General features: G+C 47.5%; 1 protein-coding gene across 1 annotated transcript; it reads left to right on the plus strand.

Annotated features, from left to right (window-relative positions):
• The first annotated feature begins 861 nt into the window (after positions 1-861).
• On the plus strand, positions 862-19,276 carry cand1 (cullin-associated and neddylation-dissociated 1). The gene is made up of 25 exons (XM_030440558.1): positions 862-1,193; positions 7,016-7,091; positions 7,186-7,253; positions 7,343-7,497; positions 7,598-7,721; positions 7,807-7,894; positions 10,714-10,882; positions 10,977-11,228; positions 11,477-11,628; positions 11,761-11,901; positions 12,957-13,098; positions 13,192-13,400; positions 13,478-13,646; positions 13,753-13,842; positions 14,272-14,425; positions 14,524-14,761; positions 14,907-15,095; positions 15,211-15,354; positions 15,441-15,576; positions 15,655-15,831; positions 16,913-17,008; positions 17,104-17,273; positions 17,361-17,525; positions 17,812-17,919; positions 18,010-19,276. The coding sequence occupies exons 1-25, from the start codon at positions 1,126-1,128 to the stop codon at positions 18,232-18,234; spliced, it is 3,705 nt and encodes a 1,234-aa protein (XP_030296418.1). The 5' UTR covers positions 862-1,125; the 3' UTR covers positions 18,235-19,276.
• The last annotated feature ends 4,359 nt before the right edge of the window (positions 19,277-23,635 follow it).

Below are 23,635 nucleotides of genomic sequence, written 5' to 3' on the forward strand. Positions count from 1 at the left end.
CTATGTTTATTGTAAGTTTTATTTTTGGTGCATATTTACCGATTTATCTTTTATTTTGGCAACTTCAGGCCTCCATACATCTGTCTTTGTTTTAATTCCTGTACAGCTCCTTTGAGTTTAAACAAATGTATCTAATATGTTTTATTTTTATTTTTTTCTTCTTTTCTATATAATATAGTACAATGTAATATAATATAATATAATATAACATAATATAATGTAACATATTATAATGTAATATAGAACAATACAATATAATATAATATAATATAATATAATATAATATAATATAACATAATATAATGTAACATATTATAATGTAATATAGAACAATACAATATAATATAATATAATATAACATAATATAATAATAATATAATATAATAATAATATAATATAATATAATACAATATAATATAATACAATATAATATAATATAATGTAGCATAATATAATATGAAATAATATAATATAACATAATATAATGTAACATAATATAATATAATATAGAACAATACAATATAATATAATATAATATAATATAATATAATAAAATAAAATATGATATATATGATATAATATGATATAATATAATATAATACATATGATATGATGTAATATAGTATAATACAATGTAATATAATATAATATAATATATATAATATAATATAATAATAATAATATAATAATATAATATAATAATATAATATAATGTATAATGTGCAACGTGTGAACATTATTGTTATCGTCTTAACTTGAATATAAGTATAAATATATAAATATATATTAATATATACATACTGTATATGAAGCGTGTGAAAACCGCCTGCTCTCACTGTGACCTTCGACCCCGCAGCGTCCATCCTGCTAACCCCGCCCCTCTGCAGAGAGAACGGGAGCTCCATTCAAACAAACCAAACTCCGCGCCCCGGGATGCGACAGTCGCTGTAGAAAGAGAGACAGGCAGCCGAGCGCAGACACACCGAGTACCTGAACCCAGCAGCAGGACCGACAGACACACAGCCGGAGAACCACGCACACACACGGACAGATAGACAGTCGGAGCCGGAACACACACACTCAGCGCAGTCTGCTAGCAGGAGGCTAACAGCTAACAGCACCGACATGGCGAGCGCCTCGTACCACATCTCCAACCTGCTGGAGAAAATGACCTCCAGCGACAAGGATTTCAGGTAAAACCGAAGCCCGGCAGAGCGAGCAGGCTGCCCGGCTCGTCTCCTCAGCGCAGACTGTTTGTCCTCCATGTAGAGAGGACCGGCCGGGCAGCCAACGCTGCCTCTGTCAGGCCTCAGGCTGTCATGCTAACTGCTAGCCTGCCACCTGTCTGATCATCGTCATATCGCTAGCTTGCTAGTTAGCTAACAGCGGTGATGCTCGTTAGCGTTTGATTTGACAGCGGTTTAAAGTCGTTGACAGCGTTATTAGCTGGTTAGCACGCCAACCTGCTGCACACCATGCTAAACTGACAACCGAGGATCGGCTAAATGCCGCCAGTTAGCGGCTAGCTTGCCTGCTAGCTGGCTAGCTCATTGGCAGCACCAACTTCTGTCATGCCGCAAGCTAGCGTGATGTCATCCATCGTTTGTGCATGGATTCTCACGGTGCAATCAGCGCCGATTGTTTAAATGTGAGGTTAGCATGTTAGCTAATTGGTGCTAGCAGTCGAGATGTAAATAAACAGTTGACGCGGAGTGGTGATGTAAGTGTGGCGGCTAACTAGCATGTTGTTGGGGGTGTGGTAGCATCGGTAACTCAGGTAATAACAACATGTAAACACACTGCAACTCCACAGCAGCGCTGACAGGAGGCATGTCGATGCTCACAGCCTGGATCTGAAGTGTTGTATTCATCTGTGGATCGATATCTGTCATGTGTAATCGATCAGTCTGAGGCCAGGAGGTGTAGATGTTGCTGTGGTCCACTGTAGAGACAATATGAGCTTATATAACCAACTAAAGATGAAATGTGTCAGCCTCCTGTGTTACTGTCACCTTCCTCTGTAGTCTGAAGTAAAGATCAGCTGTGATCAATTAATCAATCCATCGTCATCATCTCAGGTGATCAGATACTGACCAGACTATATCAGAACTTCAAACTCGGATATATATTTATAATATTAACAAGGTAATAACAAACTTTTCTCTATAAGTGATTAAACAAGCTGCTCTCAGAGAAAATTAGGATCCCAGAATACTGTTTGAAGCTACAAAGGTGGCAGGGTCCGCCACATATTACAGTAATTAAGAATCTTTGAGTTTTAGCTGTCGGACATCGTTATAAGCTTTGTGAACACGTCACCTCGGGCCTTCAAGAGCTCGTTATGAGCACGCTCACCTTTCTGACACGTTTATAGACAAAATGAAAAACTGAGAATAATATCAGCAGATGAATCAGCTGTTCAACCTGTTTCTGTCACATTCACGTTGCGTTGATGAGCCGTTACATGTCGACAGTTTACAGCAATTCATCTCTCTCACGTGTTCTTGTGAAGAACGTAATGTTACAACTAAAGTCTGTTTCCACTTAATCTTTGAACACAAAGTGCTGGCGGTGCGTTCAGGAGCGCTGAGATGAAGCGTGTTGTCTCTTGACGACCGGTTGCTGTATGATCGACTCTGATCCTGTGCAGTTTACAATCCGTTTGTCTTTTTATTCGACATCGGGACTTCAGAACGAGGAGGACGAGCTCCGACGTCTCCAGCAGCTTTCTGCTTTCTGAAAAGTTGAGATTTTCAGCTGGAAGCTTTCTCAGAGAACACGTGTGCTGTGTGGACAGAGAGCCTCAGGTCTTAGTGTTGTCTGTCTGCAGACTGACGTTACACACTGGTGCGCCTAATGATGTGTTTTAAAGTCTGAACACCTTAATTCAGTGATAGTCAGCGAGATTAAAGGTGCAGGAAAATGTTTTCCTCATTTAAATGAAAGCAGAGCTGCTGTCACTTTCTAACTTTGATACAAAACCTTGAAAAATACCAATGTTTGATACCACAGGGGGAAAATATCAGAGATGTTGATTTACTTATTTACAATCTGCTGTTTGAGTAAATAAACCCGGACGGTACTGAAGAATGAACCCTGCAGAAACACGAGAACCGGAACCTGTTCATGTGTTCAGTATCGATATTTATCAAAAACACTGAAGCAGCAAGAAACAAAAACAAATCAGTTAAACTTGATACATTTCAGGAGCGTTTGTGACCAATCAGAGTGTCACAGTTTTTAGTAAATGTGCGAACAAAACTTCCTGCAGCTCTCAAGATCTGACCAATCAGCAGTCGTTACAGCTGAGAGGTTGAAGCGTCATTTAACAGAAAATGAAGCCGTTAATTCATTGATATAAAAGTAAAACTCACTTCTCCTCCTGATGATATAAAGTCCTCCTCTCCTGCATGTTGATCTTTCATGTAGGTGAAAAGTATAAATTGATCTACAAACTGATGGTATTGATCAGAGAACAGCTGACAGATCAGATGTGTTGAGTATCAGTTTGTGGTTCTGGTTCTGGTGCTGCTGAGCTGAGAACTCGTTGGACTCTGAGTGTAACAGTTGGAACTCGCTGGCGTCGGTATGAATGATGTGTCAGTGAGCAGCAGTGTGAGTCCGACCGGCCAACAGAACCTCATCCTGGTTCTTTCTCCTGCATGAAGTCATGAATCCAAACGAGATGTGATGTAAAGAAAAGCTCCATTAATGTGTGATGTTTTATTTCACGTATATGAAGATTAGAAAGAGCTGAAACAATTGGTTGAACCATTTATTCCACTAATTAAGTCCTGACTGTTTTCTGTCACTGTTTGCTGCTTTTGGAGTTTTAGACTTTTAGTTTTAGGAGTTTACACGTTCTCATCACACAGAAGCCGATCTGAGTGGGTTAAAGTGGAAAAGGGAGTTAGATGAAGATTACATGTCACGATAGAAACCTGATGATCGTTAAATTATTCTGAAATCTGTTAAAATGGCACAAGAACATTCTGGAATCACTTTTTTTTATGGCCTCTCAGAGAAAAACATATTTTGTCTTGAAAACCAAGAATCTTAAATTAGCAGCAACATGTTCAGGTCGTCCTGCGTAAATAAAGGACAAACAAATGGAGATAACGTCTATTTCAGCTCATTCGTGTGACGATATTAACGACTATCTTGATTCCTGATCATCCCGGTGCTGAAAGTTCTCCTCGATCCGCCTGATGGAATCGTTTATCGTCCTCTCCCGACTCAGACGGCTGCAGCGCCGGACGTAGGAAATGTGAACAGGATGAGTTTAGTCCCTGAAAAGCTTCTTTCTAACAGATCAGATTGATCCTCCTCCGTCAGCAGCTCCGATCGCTCTCATCACTTCCTGCAGCGACAACAGATCTGTGAAGTGGAGACATTTGTCAGAATCCTGTGGCTGTCAAAAAAAAAACTGCTGCCGACCCGACGAGAGAATCAAGACGAGTCTCTGAGACTGAATCATCAGAACAAACACCAAATAGAAATATCTTTTCTAATTTTGCTGTGTGCTCGGTGTTAAGTGCAGCGACGTCAGTCAGATCTGTAGGAAACATGTTTGTGCCTCTTTGTGGTGGTTTTGTTTCTCTTTGTGGTCGTTTTGTGTCTCTTTGTGGTCGTTTTGTCTCCTTGTGGTCGTTTTGTGTCTCTTTTCGTTCGTTTTGTCTCTTTGTGGTCGTTTTGTGTCTCTTTTGTGGTCGTTTTGTGTCTCTTTTTGTTCGTTTTGTCTCTCTTTTGTGGTCGTTTTGTGTCTCTTTTGTTCGTTTTGTCTCTTTGTGGTCGTTTTGTGTCTCTATGTGGTCGTTTTGTCTCCTTGTGGTCGTTTTGTGTCTCTTTGTGGTCGTTTTGTATATCTTTGTGGTGGTTTTTTCTCCTTGTGGTCGTTTTGTATCTCTTTGTGGTCGTTTTGTGTCTCTTTGTGGTCGTTTTGTGTCTCTTTGTGGTCGTTTTGTGTCTCTATGTGGTCGTTTTGTCTCCTTGTGGTCGTTTTGTCTCCTTGTGGTCGTTTTGTGTCTCTTTTGTTCGTTTTGTCTCTTTGTGGTCGTTTTGTGTCTCTATGTGGTCGTTTTGTCTCCTTGTGGTCGTTTTGTGTCTCTTTTTGTTCGTTTTGTCTCTTTGTGGTCGTTTTGTGTCTCTTTTGTGGTCGTTTTGTGTCTCTTTTTGTTCGTTTTGTCTCTTTGTGGTCGTTTTGTGTCTCTTTTGTGGTCGTTTTGTGTCTCTTTTTGTTCGTTTTGTCTCTTTGTGGTCGTTTTGTGTCTCTATGTGGTCGTTTTGTCTCCTTGTGGTCGTTTTGTGTCTCTTTGTGGTCGTTTTGTATATCTTTGTGGTGGTTTTTTTCTCCTTGTGGTCGTTTTGTATCTCTTTGTGGTCGTTTTGTGTCTCTTTGTGGTCGTTTTGTGTCTCTTTGTGGTCGTTTTGTGTCTCTATGTGGTCGTTTTGTCTCCTTGTGGTCGTTTTGTGTCTCTTTTTGTTCGTTTTGTCTCTTTGTGGTCGTTTTGTGTCTCTATGTGGTCGTTTTGTCTCCTTGTGGTCGTTTTGTGTCTCTTTTTGTTCGTTTTGTCTCTTTGTGGTCGTTTTGTGTCTCTTTTGTGGTCGTTTTGTGTCTCTTTTTGTTCGTTTTGTCTCTTTGTGGTCGTTTTGTGTCTCTATGTGGTCGTTTTGTCTCCTTGTGGTCGTTTTGTGTCTCTTTGTGGTCGTTTTGTATATCTTTGTGGTGGTTTTTTCTCCTTGTGGTCGTTTTGTATCTCTTTGTGGTCGTTTTGTGTCTCTTTGTGGTCGTTTTGTGTCTCTTTGTGGTCGTTTTGTGTCTCTATGTGGTCGTTTTGTCTCCTTGTGGTCGTTTTGTGTCTCTTTGTGGTCGTTTTGTGTCTCTATGTGGTCGTTTTGTCTCCTTGTGGTCGTTTTGTGTCTCTTTGTGGTCGTTTTGTGTCTCTATGTGGTCGTTTTGTCTCCTTGTGGTCGTTTTGTCTCCTTGTGGTCGTTTTGTGTCTCTTTTTGTTCGTTTTGTCTCTTTGTGGTCGTTTTGTGTCTCTTTGTGGTCGTTTTGTGCCTCTCGTAGACATTTTGTGTCTGGTGTTCCTGTAAAGAACTTCATGTCTTTTTCTTCAGAGAAAGTTTGACGTCATCTTTTTAGCTCCATATTCACAGGACACTTTAGATGCAGCTCAGTGGATGTACAGACTCGTAGATTCATGTTTCAGTTGAAGCTGATGATGTAAACGTGTTTCCTCTGACGTGCAGTTCAGACTCTCAAGCTTCGTCCAATCACGTGGATACGATGTTAATGTTCAGGCTGTGAGATTTGATTAATCTCGTATATTGTCAAGAAACACGAGTGCTTTAATTCGCCCCGACCTGTGTTGTCCAATCACAGCGGCTCTAGTTCAGTAACCTTTAATCTGAAGAAGATGGCGGCGTCCTCCAAGATGTTGACGATTGAGACTTTGAAGAAGAAGAAAATAATCTGCTGGTCTGAAAATATCTGATATATTTAAATCTGATTATTTGAATGATTTGTTGGCTAATTGATGGAAAACGTGACGTTGGGATCTTGGAAATCCTGATGAGCTTTTCCAGCACTTCCATCAATCAATCAATCAAACTTTATTTATACACAATCTCTGTAGATGTGAACGGCCGTGGACTTTGTTTTATTTCCAATGCCGTTTCTTTACATTTCAACATTTTACAAGTGATCCTCTGCTATAAATTCCTTCTCAGACACTTGATATTTCTCCCCGTTGAGTCACTTCATGGTGTCCGTGTACGTTATTGATCCGTCAGCGAGCCGTGTGGAGTCGTAACAGTTTAACCTTTACAGTGTCGAGTTAAAGGAAACTGGCCTCAGGTCTCAGATTGTGAGTTATGTTCTGTTTCTGCTCGATGTAGCATCATCTGCTGGACGACTGTTGGACTGCAGCACTGCAGTTTGACTCTTTATAGTCAGATAAATTAAATCCATTTTAATTCTCCGGTTGTTGGTTCGTTTCTCTTTTCTCTGCAGGTTTATGGCCACGAACGACTTGATGACGGAGCTACAAAAAGATTCAATCAAACTGGACGACGACAGCGAGAGGAAGGTCGGTTCACATCGGCCATCTCTCCAACTCAGTGTGTCATAGCTCATAGTATTGATGTATTGATTGATGTATTGATTGATGTATTGATTGGCAGGTGGTGAGGATGATTCTCAAACTGTTAGAAGACAAGAACGGAGAAGTTCAGAACCTGGCCGTTAAATGGTAAAAACACACACACTGTCATATTAATGTGAGCCTCTCTGATGTGTGTGTGTGTGTGTTTTAACTGTGGGTGCGTTTGTTTCGCTCAGCCTGGGGCCCCTGGTCAGTAAGGTGAAGGAGTACCAGGTGGAGACGATCGTGGACACTCTGTGCACCAACATGCTGTCGGACAAAGAGCAGCTCAGAGACATTTCCTCCATCGGACTCAAAACTGTCATCGGAGAGTTACCGCCCGCCTCCAGCGGTACGAACACACAGACACTAGTGACGATGCTACAGTTACTTTACTGAAGCTCCACCTGTCTAACATCCACCCGTCTAACATCCACCCGTCTGTCTCTCAGGCTCGGCTCTAGCTGCCAGTGTTTGTAAGAAAATAACAGGTCGTCTGACGAGCGCCATCGCCAAACAGGAAGACGTGTCGGTCCAGCTGGAGGCGCTCGACATCATGGCCGACATGCTCTGCAGGTAAACTTCCTGTCTGTCTGTCACATCTGCAGATACGATCAATACAGCTGCTAGTGTTTCAATAACACCGTCTGTCTCTCCACAGGCAGGGAGGTCTGCTGGTGAACTTCCACCCCTCCATCCTCAGCTGTCTGCTGCCTCAGCTCACGTCCCCCCGCCTGGCCGTCAGAAAGGTGAGACTCACCTTCACATCGCCCTGAGCGTCTCTCTGTGGCGTCGCCCTGAGCGTCTCTCTGTAGCGTCGCTCTGTGGCGTCGCCCTGAGCGTCTCTCTGTGGCGTCTCTCTGTGGCGTCTCTCTGTGGCGTCTCTCTGTGGCGTCTCTGTGCTCTCTGTGGTGTCTCTCTGTGGCGTCGCCCTGAGCGTCTCTCTGTGGCGTCGCTCTGTGGCGTCTCTCTGTGGCGTCTCTCTGTGGCGTCTCTCTGCGGCGTCTCTCTGTGGCGTCGCTCTGCGGCGTCGCCCTGAGCATCTCTCTGTGGCGTCACTCTGTGGCGTCGCTCTGTGGCGTCTCTCTGTGGCGTCTCTCTGTGGCGTCGCCCTGAGCGTCTCTCTGTGGCGTCTCTCTGTGGCGTCGCTCTGTGGCGTCTCTCTGTGACGTCGCTCTGTGGCGTCTCTCTGTGGCGTCGCCCTGAGCGTCTCTCTGTGGCGTCGCTCTGTGGCGTCTCTCTGTGACGTCGCTCTGTGGCGTCTCTCTGTGGCGTCTCTCTGTGGCGTCTCTCTGTGGCGTCGCTCTGTGGCGTCGCCCTGAGCGTCTCTCTGTGGCGTCTCTCTGTGGCGTCTATCTGTGGCGTCTCTCTGTGGCGTCTCTCTGTGGCGTCTCTGTGGCGTCGCCCTGAGCGTCTCTCTGTGGCGTCTCTCTGTGGCGTCGCCCTGAGCGTCTCTCTGTGGCGTCTCTCTGTGGCGTCGCTCTGTGGCGTCGCCCTGAGCGTCTCTCTGTGGCGTCTCTCTGTGGCGTCGCTCTGTGGCGTCGCTCTGTGGCGTCTCTCTGTGGCGTCGACCTGAGCGTCGCTCTGTGGCGTTGCTCTGTGGCGTCTCTCTGTGGCGTCGCCCTGTGGCGTCGCCCTGAGCGTCTCTCTGTGGCGTCGCCCTGAGCGTCTCTCTGTGGCGTCGCTCTGTGGCGTCGCCCTGAGCGTCTCTCTGTGGCGTCTCTCTGTGGCGTCGACCTGAGCGTCGCTCTGTGGCGTTGCTCTGTGGCGTCGCCCTGTGGCGTCGCCCTGTGGCGTCGCCCTGAGCGTCTCTCTGTGGCGTCGCCCTGAGCGTCTCTCTGTGGCGTCGCTCTGTGGCGTCGCCCTGAGCGTCTCTCTGTGGCGTCTCTCTGTGGCGTCTCTCTGTGGTGTCGCTCTGTGGTGTCGCTCTGTGGCGTCTCTCTGTGGCGTCGACCTGAGCGTCGCTCTGTGGCTTCTCTCTGTGGCGTCTCTCTGTGGTGTCGCTCTGTGGCGTCTCTCTGTGGCGTCGCTCTGTGGCGTCTCTCTGTGGCGACTCTCTGTGGCGTCGCCCTGAGCGTCTCTCTGTGGCGTCGCCTGAGCGTCTCTCTGTGGCGTCGCTCTGTGGCGTCGCTCTGTGGCGTCTCTCTGTGGCGTCTCTCTGTGGCGTCTCTCTGTGGCGTCGCCCTGAGCGTCTCTCTGTGGCGTCTCTCTGTGGCGTCGCTCTGTGGCGTCTCTCTGTGGCGTCGACCTGAGCGTCGCTCTGTGGTGTCGCTCTGTGGTGTCGCTCTGTGGCGTCGCTCTGTGGCGTCTCTCTGTGGCGTCGACCTGAGCGTCGCTCTGTGGCGTCGACCTGAGCGTCGCTCTGTGGTGTCGCTCTGTGGTGTCGCTCTGTGGCGTCGACCTGAGCGTCGCTCTGTGGCGTCGCTCTGTGGCGTCGACCTGAGCGTCTCTCTGTGGCGTCTCTCTGTGGTGTCGCTCTGTGGCGTCTCTCTGTGGCGTCGACCTGAGCGTCGCTCTGTGGTGTCGCTCTGTGGTGTCGCTCTGTGGTGTCGCTCTGTGGCGTCTCTCTGTGGTGTCGCTCTGTGGTGTCGCTCTGTGGCGTCTCTCTGTGGCGTCTCTCTGTGGTGTCGCTCTGTGGCGTCTCTCTGTGGTGTCGCTCTGTGGCGTCTCTCTGTGGCGTCTCTCTGTGGCGTCTCTCTGTGGTGTCGCTCTGTGGCGTCTCTCTGTGGCGTCGCTCTGTGGCGTCTCTCTGTGGCGTCGCCCTGAGCGTCTCTCTGTGGCGTCGCCCTGAGCGTCTCTCTGTGGCGTCGCTCTGTGGCGTCGCTCTGTGGCGTCGCCCTGAGCGTCTCTCTGTGGCGTCTCTCTGTGGCGTCGACCTGAGCGTCTCTCTGTGGCGTCTCTCTGTGGCGTCTCTCTGTGGCGTCGCCCTGAGCGTCTCTCTGTGGCGTCGCTCTGTGGCGTCTCTCTGTGGCGTCGACCTGAGCGTCGCTCTGTGGCGTCTCTCTGTGGTGTCGCTCTGTGGCGTCGCTCTGTGGCGTCTCTCTGTAGCGTCTCTCTGTGGCGTATCTCTTTGGCGTCTCTCTGTGGCGTCTCTCTGTGGCGTCTCTCTGTGGCGTCGCTCTGCGGCGTCGCTCTGTGGCGTCTCTCTGTGGCGTCGCCCTGAGCGTCTCTCTGTGGCGTCTCTCTGTGGCGTCTCTCTGTGGCGTCTCTCTGTGGCGTCTCTCTGTGGCGTCGCCCTGAGCGTCTCTCTGTGGCGTCGCCCTGAGCGTCTCTCTGTGGCGTCTCTCTGTGGCGTCGCCCTGAGCGTCTCTCTGTGGCGTCGCCCTGAGCGTCTCTCTGTGGCGTCTCTCTGTGGCGTCGCTCTGTGGCGTCGCTCTGTGGTGTCGCTCTGTGGCGTCGACCTGAGCGTCGCTCTGTGGCGTCTCTCTGTGGCGTCTCTCTGTGGCGTCTCTCTGTGGCGTCGCTCTGTGGCGTCGCTCTGTGGCGTCGCTCTGTGGCGTCGCTCTGTGGCGTCGCTCTGCGGCGTCTCTCTGTGCTGACGCCTGTTGTGACTCTGTGACTGTTTCAGAGGACCATCATGGCTCTGGGCCACCTCGTGATGTCCTGTGGGAACCTGGTCTTCATCGATCTGATCGAGCACCTCCTCACCGAGCTGGGCAGGAACGACAACATGTCAACCACCAGAACCTACATCCAGTGCACGGCCGCCATCAGCAGACAGGCGGGACACCGGATCGGTGAGAGCGACTCGTTCGGAACACCAGCGTCCGTGCTCGGTTGTTGGATTCTAACTTTTGCAGCCGCTAAGCTTCTGTGTGTGTCCGTCTGCAGGAGAGTATCTGGAGAAGATCATTCCTCTGGTAGTGAAGTTCTGTAACGTGGACGATGACGAGCTCAGAGAGTATTGCATCCAGGCCTTCGAGTCCTTCGTCAGGAGGTGTCCTAAAGAAGTTTACCCCCACGTCCCCACCGTCATCTCCATCTGCCTGCGCTACCTGACCTACGACCCCAACTACAACTTCGACGATGAAGACGAGGACGACAACGCCATGGACGCCGAGCAGAACGACGAAGACTACCAAGGTACCCGGTTATTAGTCAGGACAGGTTACATCTGATTGGATGTAGAATATTAAGAGCTGCAGTGATTAATTGATCATTTCAGCAGCTGTTTGATCGTTGATTTATTTGGTTTGAGTGAGAAAAAATGTACAAATTCTGTTGTTGTTTGTTTCTGTCAGAGACGGAAATACAGAAACGTGACTGTTTTTATCTTCAGCTGAATGATCCTGCAGTGTGGATACTAACTGTCTGTCTGTCTGTCTGTCCAGGCAGTGATGATGAGTACAGTGACGATGACGACATGAGCTGGAAGGTTCGACGGGCGGCCGCTAAGTGTTTGGACGCCGTCGTTTCAACGCGTCACGAGATGCTGCCCGAGTTTTATCGCTCCGTCTCTCCTGCACTCGTCTGTCGCTTCAAGGTACCGTCACCTCCTCCATCACACCTTGATGAAAGTATTTTTTTACCTTTTTGATTATTGAAATAACATCTGTTCTCCGTGTGTGTGTGTGTGTGTGTGTGTGTGTGTGTGTGTGTGTGTGTGTGTGTGCAGGAGAGGGAGGAGAACGTGAAGGCGGATGTTTTCCACGCCTACCTGTCGCTGCTCAAACAGACCAGACCGGCTCAGAGCTGGTTGGCTGATCCAGACGCCATGGAGCAGGGAGAGACGCCGCTGACCATGCTGCAGAGCCAGGTGAGACGCTAATGACCTCGTATTTAAAGGAGCAGTTCACCCCAAAAAGTAGGAGACTTGATTTAAAACAGAGGAACAACCAAAGAACCATCAGATGCCTCCATACAGCTCGTCTGCTGTGATCACAGTCTGCAGCAGAGAACACATCACGAACTGATCTCAGACCAGATTTACACCCTTCATAAGCCAACATCTTCAGTGTAGCTGCTGAGCTCAAAGTGTTGGCATGCACCCCGTCTGAAGTGGTTGCATGAGCTCGACCGCATGTCGAGGGTGGAAATGACCCCTTTACAAATCAGTTTGAGCCGTCTGGAGACATTTTCTGTTCTAAAACGAGTCCTCAGCTACTTCAGCGAGTCCATGGGTTGAAAAGTTGATGGATTTACAGTTATGAGATTAAATTTGTACATTTTCTTTTAACAAATTCTCCAAAAACTCGCTAATCATGGCTCCTCATGTGTGAAAAGTTTTAGATTTTCTTTCCCTGACATGAGAGTTAACACAATATTTTGGGGTTATGTGCACTTGAGCCTTTACAGCCGGACGCAGCATGAGTGTGTTTTGTGACTGAAGACGTAATCTGTGATTTGTTAATGCAGATTACACTAATGATTCCCAGTTAAAGTCGACGTTTTGGGCTCTAAGTGTTTTTTTATGTCATGATTCTTTCTGCTCCAGAAGCTGAGAAATAAATGATTTAGTTAGTGTTGATGATTCTGTTCAGACTTCCAGAAACCCTTTTTCTTAATCTGGAAACATTCCCACAGATTAATTAATAATTCAGATGACAATTTGAGCTCGTCTTCATGTAGAGGAGTGAGACTTCACCACAGACGGTGATGATCTTCGTATGTTTCTCCTCTCTGGCTGCACTTCTGTGTTCGTGCAGCAGGTGTCACTGTCGTACCTGTGATGGCTTCAGCTCTGTCGTCATGGTGACAGGAAACCCTCAGCATCCTGCAGGTCGACCACAGAAAACAGGAAGCAGTCGTGCGGTGGCGTCCTCTCTCTCGCTCGCTCGTTCTCACGGTGTCGGTGTCTCTCGCCCTCTGCAGGTGCCCATGATAGTGAAAGCTCTTCACAAGCAGCTGAAGGAGAAAAGTGTCAAAACTCGTCAGTGTTGTTTCAACATGTTGACCGAGCTGGTGAACGTCCTGCCAGGAGCCCTGACTCAGCACATCCCAGTTCTAATACCAGGTACCAGATGCAGGTCCACCGCTGGTTCTGATTCTGTTACTGCAGCGAGGCTTTAATGACCGGATCAGTAATCGCAGTGTGTTTGTCCTCCAGGTATCATCTTCTCTCTGAACGATAAGTCGAGCAGCTCCAACCTCAAAATCGACGCGTTGGCGTGTCTCCACGTCATCATGGTCACGCATCCCGCTCACGCCTTCCACGCCCACGTCCCCGCCCTGGTCCCGCCCGTGGTGGCGTGCGTGGGAGACCCCTTCTATAAGATCACCTCTGAGGCTCTGCTCGTCACCCAGCAGCTCGTCAAGGTGGGAGTCGAACCTGCCGCCTCCTTCGCCCTCTGATGACACAGTTCACAGCTGATTCTCCTGTTTGTCTCCTCCAGGTGATCCGACCTCTGGACAACCAATCAGAGAGCTCCGACAGCTTCGACCCCTCCCCCTACATTAACGACCTGTTCACCTGCACGATCAAACGCCTGAAAGCCGCCGACATCGACCAGGAAGTCAAAGAGCGAGCCATCTCCTGCATGGGACAGATCATCTGTAACCTAGGTAACCACCGCCTGTCAGTCGCAGCTTGTGATGTCATCTGTGATGCTGTTTCCTGTTTGTGTCTCCGGCTTGTCACCTGATCTCTCCGTCCTGTCTGGCTGTGTAGGTGACCGACTGCCTAACGAACTTCCCGGAACGCTGCTGATCTTCTTAGAACGCCTCAAGAACGAGATCACCCGGCTGACGACGGTGAAAGGTAACGAGAGCGTTTCACTCAGGCTGAAACACGTTGAGCTCACCTGGACGCTGCAGGTTTCCACAGACTCGCTGTGCAATCGTGTTTCCTCAGATTCAGTCTGAACAGAAACCTAACATGTTGCTGCAACTTGCCGACAGCACTTCCTCTGTTTAATTTTAAACAGCGTCGTGTTCGCTGAGGTTTAATGGAAGATAAACAGAGCGGCTGGTTTTAGATTTGTGTGCTGCCTCCTCGTTCCCTCTCCTGAGTCTGAACACACTGCTGGAGTTCAGACTGGTGCACGCTGTCAAACAAAGGCTTTTTATTTTTAAACGTGTTGGCAGGACGACAATACGTGTCAGAACACGGCCTCATAGAATTAAAGATGTTGGTTATAAATAGTCACTTCCCAGACTTTGACTCTCGTGTCTCGCTCGTCTGTTGCAGCTCTGACGCTGATCGCCGGCTCTCCGTTGAAAATCGATCTGAGGCCGGTTCTCCCCGACGCCGTTCCCATCCTCGCCTCCTTCCTCCGCAAGAATCAGCGAGCGCTGAAGCTCTGCACGCTGGCTGCTCTAGACATCCTGCTCAGAAACTACAGGTAACACACACACACACACACACCTGTCAGCCCCGCCCACAGAGGTCGGCCCCGCCCTCTTTCCTGTCAGTAACTCTGTTTACATGCGTGTGTTTCAGCTCTGCGGTGACTCCCGTCATGGTGGACGCCGTCCTCGCCGAGCTGCCTCCTCTCATCTCCGAGAGCGACATGCACGTGTCTCAGATGGCGCTGAGCTTCCTGTCCACGCTGGCCGTGACTCACCCGTCCTCGCTGGGTCAGCTGAGCGGAGGGAACATCCTGCAGCAGCTCATCACGCTGGTTCGATCCCCGCTGCTGCAGGGCGGAGCGCTCGCCGCCATGCTGGACTTCTACCAGGTATGCCAACAGTCTGTAAATGTTAGCTTTGTTAGCTGTTAGCTCTGTTAGCTTCGTTGGCTGTTTTCTCCTGCAGCTGATTAAACAGATTTGTTTTTCAAGATGTAGTATTATCAATTATATGTGTGTGTTTGTGTGTGTTCAGGCTTTAGTGGCCACAGAGACTCCTGGTCTGGGTTACATGGACCTGCTGAGGATGCTGACCGGTCCGGTTTACTCCCAGAGTGCCGCTCTGCCTCACAAACAGGCGTACTGCTCCATTGCTAAATGTGTCGCCGCTCTGACCAGAGCCTGTCCCACTGAGGGGCCTGCTGTGGTCGGACAGTTCATCCAGGTAATCTACCTACCTGTCTGTCTGACTACCTGTCTGTCTGACCTGCAGGGGAACGTGAGTACTGGTGTTTTGTCTTTAACGGGTTTAAATAAAGTTTCTTCCCTCTGACTGACAGGACGTGAAGAACAGCCGCTCCACAGATTCCATCAGACTGCTCGCTCTGCTCTCATTGGGCGAGGTGGGACACCATGTGGACCTGAGCAGCCAACCAGAGCTGAAGACGGTCATCCTGGATGCCTTCTCCTCCTCCAGTGAAGAGGTAACACTCATCCATCCAGCCAAAGTCTAACGTTTAAGGTGGTGTTGTAGACATTAACCTCCTGTGTCTGCCCGTGTGTCCCTCAGGTGAAGTCGGCGGCGTCCTATGCGCTGGGCAGCATCGCGGTGGGAAATCTTCCAGAGTATTTGCCGTTCGTCTTGCAGGAGATCTCGTCCTCTAAGAGACAGTACCTGCTGCTGCACTCCCTCAAAGAGATCATCAGTAAGAACAGCTCCAAACTGATAACAAATCAATGCGTGTGTGAGTGTCTTTGGTTCTAATCTGTGCGTCTGTGTGGAGGTTCTGCGTCTGTGTCCGGTCTGAAGCCGTACGTGGAGTTAGTCTGGTCTCTGCTGCTCAAACACTGCGAGTGTCAAGAGGAAGGAACCAGGAACGTGGTGGCCGAGTGTCTGGGCAAGCTGACGCTGATCGACCCCGAAACCCTGCTGCCCCGCCTCAAAGGATACCTGGAGTCAGGTAATCAATACTCTGATCAGTCCCCAGTAAACCCTGCTGCCCCGCCTTAAAGGATACCTGGAGTCAGGTAATCAATACTCTGATCAGTCCCCAGTAAACCCTGCTGCCCCACCTTAAACGATACCCGCCTTAAACGATACCTGGAGTCAGGTAATCAATACTCTGATCAGTCCCCAGTAAACCCTGCTGCCCCGCCTCAAAGGATACCTGGAGTCAGGTAATCAATACTCTGATCAGTCCCCAGTAAACCCTGCTGCCCCGCCTTAAACGATACCTGGAGTCAGGTAATCAATACTCTGATCAGTCCCCAGTAAACCCTGCTGCCCCGCCTTAAACGATACCTGGAGTCAGGTAATCAATACTCTGATCAGTCCCCAGTAAACCCTGCTGCCCCGCCTCAAAGGATACCTGGAGTCAGGTAATCAATACTCTGATCAGTCCCCAGTAAACCCTGCTGCCCCGCCTCAAAGGATACCTGGAGTCAGGTAATCAATACTCTGATCAGTCCCCAGTAAACCCTGCTGCCACACCTTAAAGGATACCTGGAGTCAGGTAATCGATACTCTGATCAGTCACTAGTAAACCCTGCTGCCACACCTTAAAGGATACCTGGAGTCAGGTAATCAATACTCTGATCAGTCCCCAGTAAACCCTGCTGCCCCACCTTAAAGGATACCTGGAGTCAGGTAATCAATACTCTGATCAGTCACTAGTAAACCCTGCTGCCCCGCCTCAGAATACTCCTCCTGGTAATCAATCAGATCTGTAAATCAGCTGGTATCAATCATCAGTTGGTGGATTTATAATCTCTGTCTCCTTTTTCTACCTGGAAACAGAATCAGAAAATAAGAACTAACCAATAGGAAGACTGAACAGTTTCATAAGCCCCGCCCTCCTGCTTCTCCTTGGCCAATCAAACTGCTTCGGTCTCCCCTGGTTTACACAACAGAATCTTTTAATTAGCCATAAATTTAACTGCTGGACCTGAAGCTGTCATCTGATGATTAATCTGAAATATTGATTTATTGATTATTGGTGTGTGTGTGTGTGTGTGTGTGTGTGTGTGTGTGTGTGTGTGTAGGTTCATCGTACGCCAGGAGCTCCGTGGTAACAGCAGTGAAGTTCACCATCTCTGACCAGCCGCAGCCTATCGACCCACTGCTGAAGAACTGCATAGGTGAGAATCTATTTTATTGATCACTGATCAGAAACACGGCTGCGTTATTACCGAGGCAGCTCCACCGCTGATCCTCTGATGTTGTTTGTCCTCAGGTGACTTCCTGAAGACGCTGGAGGACCCGGACCTGAACGTGCGTCGCGTCGCCTTGGTAACGTTTAACTCTGCTGCCCACAATAAGCCGAGTCTGATCCGAGAGCTGCTGGACTCGGTGCTGCCACAGCTGTACAACGAGACCAAAGTGAGGAAGGAGCTGATCAGAGAGGTGAGGCAACACACTGACACACAGACGGATCAATGAACTGATTGATCGCGGTGGACAGGTGTTCGACTCTCATCTCTCTGTGTGTAGGTGGAGATGGGTCCGTTCAAACACACGGTGGATGACGGGTTGGACCTGAGGAAGGCTGCGTTTGAGTGCATGTACACTCTGCTGGACAGCTGCCTGGACCGGATCGACATCTTCACCTTCCTCAACCACGTGGAGGACGGACTGAAGGACCACTACGACATCAAGGTCCGCCCACACGCCGCGATGCAAATACTGCAACACCAGGGTCCCTTTGAAATAGGATTGATTTTAGAGACTGATGCAGAAACACACAAACACTGCTGCTCCTGCCACATGTGTTACTGCGGCAGTACCAGGTTCACTTGTAACAAAGAAAAGCATCAAATGTTCCCGTTTGCAAAACATTATTTTTTTTTTCATTCTCGCACGAGAAATGACTGATGTAATCATTTCTGAGGATGTTTTTTCTGCTGCTGTTCCAGCTGACGGTTGTTGTTGTTCTTGTTTTCAGATGCTGACGTTCCTGATGCTGGCCCGGCTGTCGTCTCTGTGTCCCAGTGCTGTTCTACAGAGACTGGACCGACTGGTGGAGCCACTGAGAGCCACCTGCACCACCAAGGTAACACACACACACATTCACACACACACACAGCGTTTCTCTCCAGCGACGCCATTGTGAGCAGCAGAATAAACGCGCCTCTGTCTGCAGGTGAAGGCGAACTCGGTGAAGCAGGAGTTTGAGAAGCAGGACGAGCTGAAGCGGTCGGCGATGCGTGCCGTCGTGGCGCTGCTGACGATCCCCGAGGCCGAGAAGTCGCCGCTGATGTCAGAGTTCCAGTCCCAGATCTCGTCCAATCAGGAGCTGGCGGCCATCTTCGACTCCATCCAGAGGGACTCCAGCTCCGCCAACATGGAGTCCATGGACACCAGCTAGAGAGACGGACTAACAAGTTCCCACGATGCAACATGGCACCACCCAGCTGCTGGAGCGCTAACCCTGCAGCATGTTTCCATGACAACAGGACGCAGACACCTACACACACATACACACTCACTCACACACACACACACACACACACACCCACACACTTGTAGTGACACACCCCTTTCCTAGCGATCGATCGTTCCATGATGCATTGCACTGAAATCAGCTGATGGAAAAGAGTGGAAGAAGACTGACGTTCGGCTCACACACACGGACAAAAAGGACAAAAACAACGAACAAAAAACACAAAAAAATCAAGAAAAATAAATTCCATAAGAGGCTTGGAAGCTCCTCCCACTTCCTGTTTTGTTTTTCCAGTGAGGTCATCTGATTGGCTGACCTCCCTGATCATCATCATTCTTCTCTTTTTGTTTCGTTTTTCTTTTTTCTTTTTGTTATTCCAGAAAGTTCCACAGGTACTGTAACCTGATTGGCCGCTGCTGAGTGACTGACAGTTGGCGTGTTAAAACTGACCAATGGGGGAAAAAAACAGCCTTTCCTGCCTGAGGCTGTGGTGACCAATGGGAGAAGGGCTCGCTCTGTTTTTGCGAAAGATGTAGGCAACCAATAGGATGCCCTGGGGTGACGATGGGTGGGCGGGGTTTTACTGTTTGTGGACCAATCAGCTTCTTTGTTTCCCCTGATTCAATAGACCCGCCCTCGCTCCCTTCACTCGTCTGAAGGAAGGGAACAGGAGAGATTATTGGACCAGGTCCGACCCGACCAGACCTGATTGGGCCAGCCATGTGTGGCTGTTGCCACGGTGACGCAGTGTGTAACACAAAGTAACCATATTCTGATCAGTGTGTGTGGTTCGGTCCGGTCCGGTCAGGACCTGTTTCATTGACCGCGCTCTAATCTGGTTTGATCTGGTGAAACCGGGTCCAGTCTGGTTTAATCTGGTTCGGTCCGGTCTGGTCGGGAATATCCACTGTTGTTTATCGCCCAAGAAAAATAAAGAGGTCCATTTCTGCCTGCCTTCATACTCTGATTCCTGTCTGGTTTCTTTTTGTGTCGCTGCGCTTCAAACAAACCGTCACACATCACCGCTGTCGTCCTCTGAGGTCCAAATCGGTCCAAACACTCTGACATGAAACCCACATTTTTAGATCCGGAGTGACTTTCTGAGAATGTCATGTTCATGGATGTGCGCCCCAAACAAACGTCCATAAAGCTGCTTAGAAATCAGAGAAAAAGACGCGAATTTTTAGTGCAGAACTTCCCTGAGAATTATCATATTTTTGAGTTTTCTGAGGTTTTACATGAATCCAGTGATTGTTATCTGTACATCCATGAATACACTGCAAACAGAAACTACTAACAGCTAATTCGGCTCAACTTCAATGGTGCTAATGTTCCAAAATGTAAACAAATATTAGCTCAAGTTGTAGCCTGTAGAATAACTTGCTTTAAAGGTGCAATACGTAAGAATTCCTGGTGAATTTTTACTCAGAACAGAGAGGGGGCATCATAACAACTGAGTTACTGCTAACTGCTGCCAACTGGAGCTGCTGTTAGCACATTAGCTCAGTTAGCTATACAGCTAGCATTGCAGACTGGTTGCTTACAGACAGTGACAGGCCGGGGCTAGCTGGTTAGCATGCTATAAGCATGCTTTGCAACACAGTAGCAGACATGAATTCGTTTTGCTAAAGCTTTGAATGATTTCAACCCAAATTTTTACACATTGCATCTTTAACTTGCTCAAATATTTGCACTTTCACATTGTTATCGTAGGCCTGTTAGCATTTAGCTCAAAGCAAATGGCAGCTGTGGACTCTATATGCAGACGTATTGCCCTTGAGAATTCTATATTTCTATATTTGATTTTATTAGTTGATTATGACTGATTTCACTCTTGCTTTGGTTGAATTGGAACAAATTTGAACAAATTTAAATGCAGTTTGGTAGTTTACAAAAACGTGCCATATTTTAAGTTGAGTCTGGTATGTTGATACAGCTGTGACGTAGACGTAGAGAATGGAACTAATTAAGTCATGAAAAATGTGTAATTCATTGCAGTACTTGAGTAAATGTACTTGGTTACATTCCACCACTAGCTCACACTTGTTTAAGTCGGTGTAACCTGAAGCGTGATGACAGTTCGCAGCAGTAGAAGTATTATAGAAGCAGCAGAGGGAGCCAGAACACACCTGCAGAGTCCAGTCCTGCCCTGAACTCGGCTGCTCACGCTCGTCTTGTTCACCTCACAGCCTGAATTCAGGTCACACTCTCAGGTTAGTATTACAATAAACCACTTCCTGTTCAGAGGTCAAGCTCTGCTGCGATTGGCCGTTTCAATGAGGCAGAAACTCATTAGAGAGCAAACAAAACGAACGTGGCTCGTTCATCTGGTCTCCTAGCAACAGCTGAATTGATGAGTTTGTGTTCAGGCCGGCGGATCATTGACATGCTGATGATTTCTCCTCTTTGAGGTCCACTGATGTTTCCTCTGCCGTGAACCTGCGAGTGTTCACAGACTGAGAACACCTTTAATAACAGGAAACACTCTGATAACAGGACGACTAAAATAAGACGAGAGCTGTTTATAGAAGGAAAAATGTTTCTGTTGGAGCTAAAAGAGAAGTGAAACCCAGCTGGTCAGGTGTGAGGCTGCCGGGTTTCACTTCAGCTGTTCTGGTTCAGTCTCGGCGCTCTCTGTACCCGGTGTGAGCGACCTGCTCAGCATCGAGCAGCAGACAGTCAGTCAGAGAGCAGCCGGTGAACACAGAGCAGCGTTCGGCAGCTAAACAGACGTTTCCTTCAGTAGTTTGTTAACAAGTTCAACATGTCCTGTTATTTCTGCTGCCGCCAAGAGGCCAGAGAATCATTTTATCCAGACATTTCTACCTTTCTAATTTACAGTTAACCTCCTGAACTTTACATATAAAACAAAGTAAATCTGATTGTTTTCAGGTTTTAAACCACATGCAGACAGATGTCAACAAGTACTGACAGATTATATTTAAATAAATCATCAGTGTACGATCCCTAGTGCAGAACCTGCCTGAGATTTATCACATTTTAAGTTTTCTTCAGTGTTAAACTAATTCAGTGATTGCTGTCTGCACATCCATGAATCCTCCACACACAGGAGCTGCTAACAGCTAATTCAGCTCACTTATAATGCCAAAATGATGTTAGCTAATGTTGTAGCCAACAGAATAACTCACTTAAAGTAATCGCTAACTGCTGCCTTAGCTAGCTAGCACAGTCAGTCATCATAATTATTATCATCTTGAATAATCGTCCATAAAGCAGAAAAAAGAAGTTATTTTTAGTGCAGAACTTGCTTGAGAATCAAGACACTTTTAACTTTTCTTCAGTTTTAAAGTAGCCCAGTGATAGACGTCTGTACATCTACGAGAACACTGCAAACAGGAACTGCTAACAGCTAATTCAGCTCACTTATAATGCCAAAATGATGTTAGCTAATGTTGTAGCCAACAGAATAACTCACTTAAAGTAATCGCTAACTGCTGCCTTAGCTAGCTAGCACAGTCAGTCATCATAATTATTATCATCTTGAATAATCGTCCATAAAGCAGAAAAAAGAAGTTATTTTTAGTGCAGAACTTGCTTGAGAATCAAGACACTTTTAACTTTTCTTCAGTTTTAAAGTAGCCCAGTGATAGACGTCTGTACATCTACGAGAACACTGCAAACAGGAACTGCTAACTGCTAATTCGGCTCACTTTAAATGCCAAAATGACTTGAATAAATATGAGATGTCGCCGAAAGAATAACATCCTTTAAAGGTGAAAAATGTAACCTCATGAATTCACACTCAGAACAGATAGGTGGCAGCATTTCACCACAGTAACCATGAATGACTGCGAACTGTAGCCACCGTTAGCACAGGAGCTTTGGACCTAACGGACCTTTGGAATAACAACACAGATTTCAGTTATCGGTCTATTTTTGCCTTTTTGGTGGACGAGTAAGTGATGATGGTGAATAAAAATACAGCTGCAGTAACTGGTCACAGGATTACACAAAAACTGCTCGACACACTCTGGGTTGAAGATGAGTCTCGGGCTTACTAAATGTTTCCACTGAGTATTTGTGGGTTAAATTACGCCCAGCAGTAAGAAACTTTTACTTGAGACCAGAAGTCTGATTGGAGTTCTCGTATAGAGGAAGTGTGTGTCACTGAAAGGGAAGCTGGTTGGGCGGGGGCGCCTCTGTTCTTGCTGACTCCTTCCTGTCTGGGTGTGGCTTCACAACACTGTATCTCTGACTGTAGTAAACACTGCTATGTGTGTGAGTGTGAGTGTGTGTGTGAGTGTGTGTGTGTAGGTGTGTGTGAGTGTGGGTGTGTGTCTCGAGGCGTGTTCCCATCAACACGCTCCAACACGCTCACTTGCGCTCTGACTCTGCATTAACACCCACACACACACTCGCTGCGTTTCTTAAAGTCCGGTTCTCTTCGTCGACCTCAGGAGCCGCTCTGACCTTTGACCTCCAGAACTGTGAGCAGAACTTCTTATAGTGACATCACACGACATCATCAGCAACATGAACACATAACGAGACACGATGCTGGACCCCTTCAACTGCAGCTACCCGAGAGAGTTCACACTTTTACACCGACCTCGCCTCCAGTGACCACAGCGATCAGATCTCACCTCCCTGCGAACACGTCCATCACTGGGACTGACAGGATGTTTGTTACTCAAAGACAGAAAGAAGTTCATGTAGAACATTTGCTGAATCAACAAGAAGGTCCAAATAATGCAGAATGAGTCAGAGACAGAGTTTCACAGAGTTTATAAAGTGTCTCCAACTCAACAACTCACTAAACTGACACATTTGTTAAGGGAGTCTGGGGACTTTCTCCACGGGGACAAAGAAGTAGCCTATATTGTTACTGTTTAGTGTCTTTGTAACATGTGACATGTTTAGATCAATAACATGTTTCTTCTTTCATAAATGGAGTGTAAATGGTGAAATCAGTGTAAACAGTGTGTTCAAACAGCTGATCAATGTTGGCAGGTAAGACTTTAGCACTTTAGACACAGAAGCAGACAGGCTGGTACAGACATGCTGCCACAAACTGACACTTTTTACAAGGAGACAAACAACTTCAGCTGAAAGATTTAATGCTGAATTTACAACAAGGACACAATGACTTACAATCTGTCACACACACAGTTTCATAACGTTTATAAAGCTTTACACTACACAACAACTCCTTAAATTAGCTGATTTGTTTAGGGAGTCTGGTGAAATTGTGGTTTATAGTTGGCTTTATGTATCACATTTAATGCTGAATTTACAAGGACACAATGATTCAGAATCTGTCTGAGAATCCTGCAGTCCTTCTGTGGAGGAACCAGAGTGATGCTGA

Source organism: Sparus aurata, chromosome 14 (assembly GCF_900880675.1).
Source record: "Sparus aurata chromosome 14, fSpaAur1.1, whole genome shotgun sequence".
Classification (NCBI taxonomy): domain Eukaryota; kingdom Metazoa; phylum Chordata; class Actinopteri; order Spariformes; family Sparidae; genus Sparus; species Sparus aurata.

Excerpts from the sequence above, each read along its gene's own strand:
- cand1 (XM_030440558.1), top strand. The coding sequence starts at position 1,126 with ATGGCGAGCGCCTCGTACCACATCTCCAACCTGCTGGAGAAAATGACC. Across the intron at positions 13,099-13,191 it reads CATCCCAGTTCTAATACCAG|GTATCATCTTCTCTCTGAAC; the intron begins GTACCAGATGCA and ends TTTGTCCTCCAG. Across the intron at positions 15,355-15,440 it reads TCTCCTCCTCCAGTGAAGAG|GTGAAGTCGGCGGCGTCCTA; the intron begins GTAACACTCATC and ends TGTGTCCCTCAG.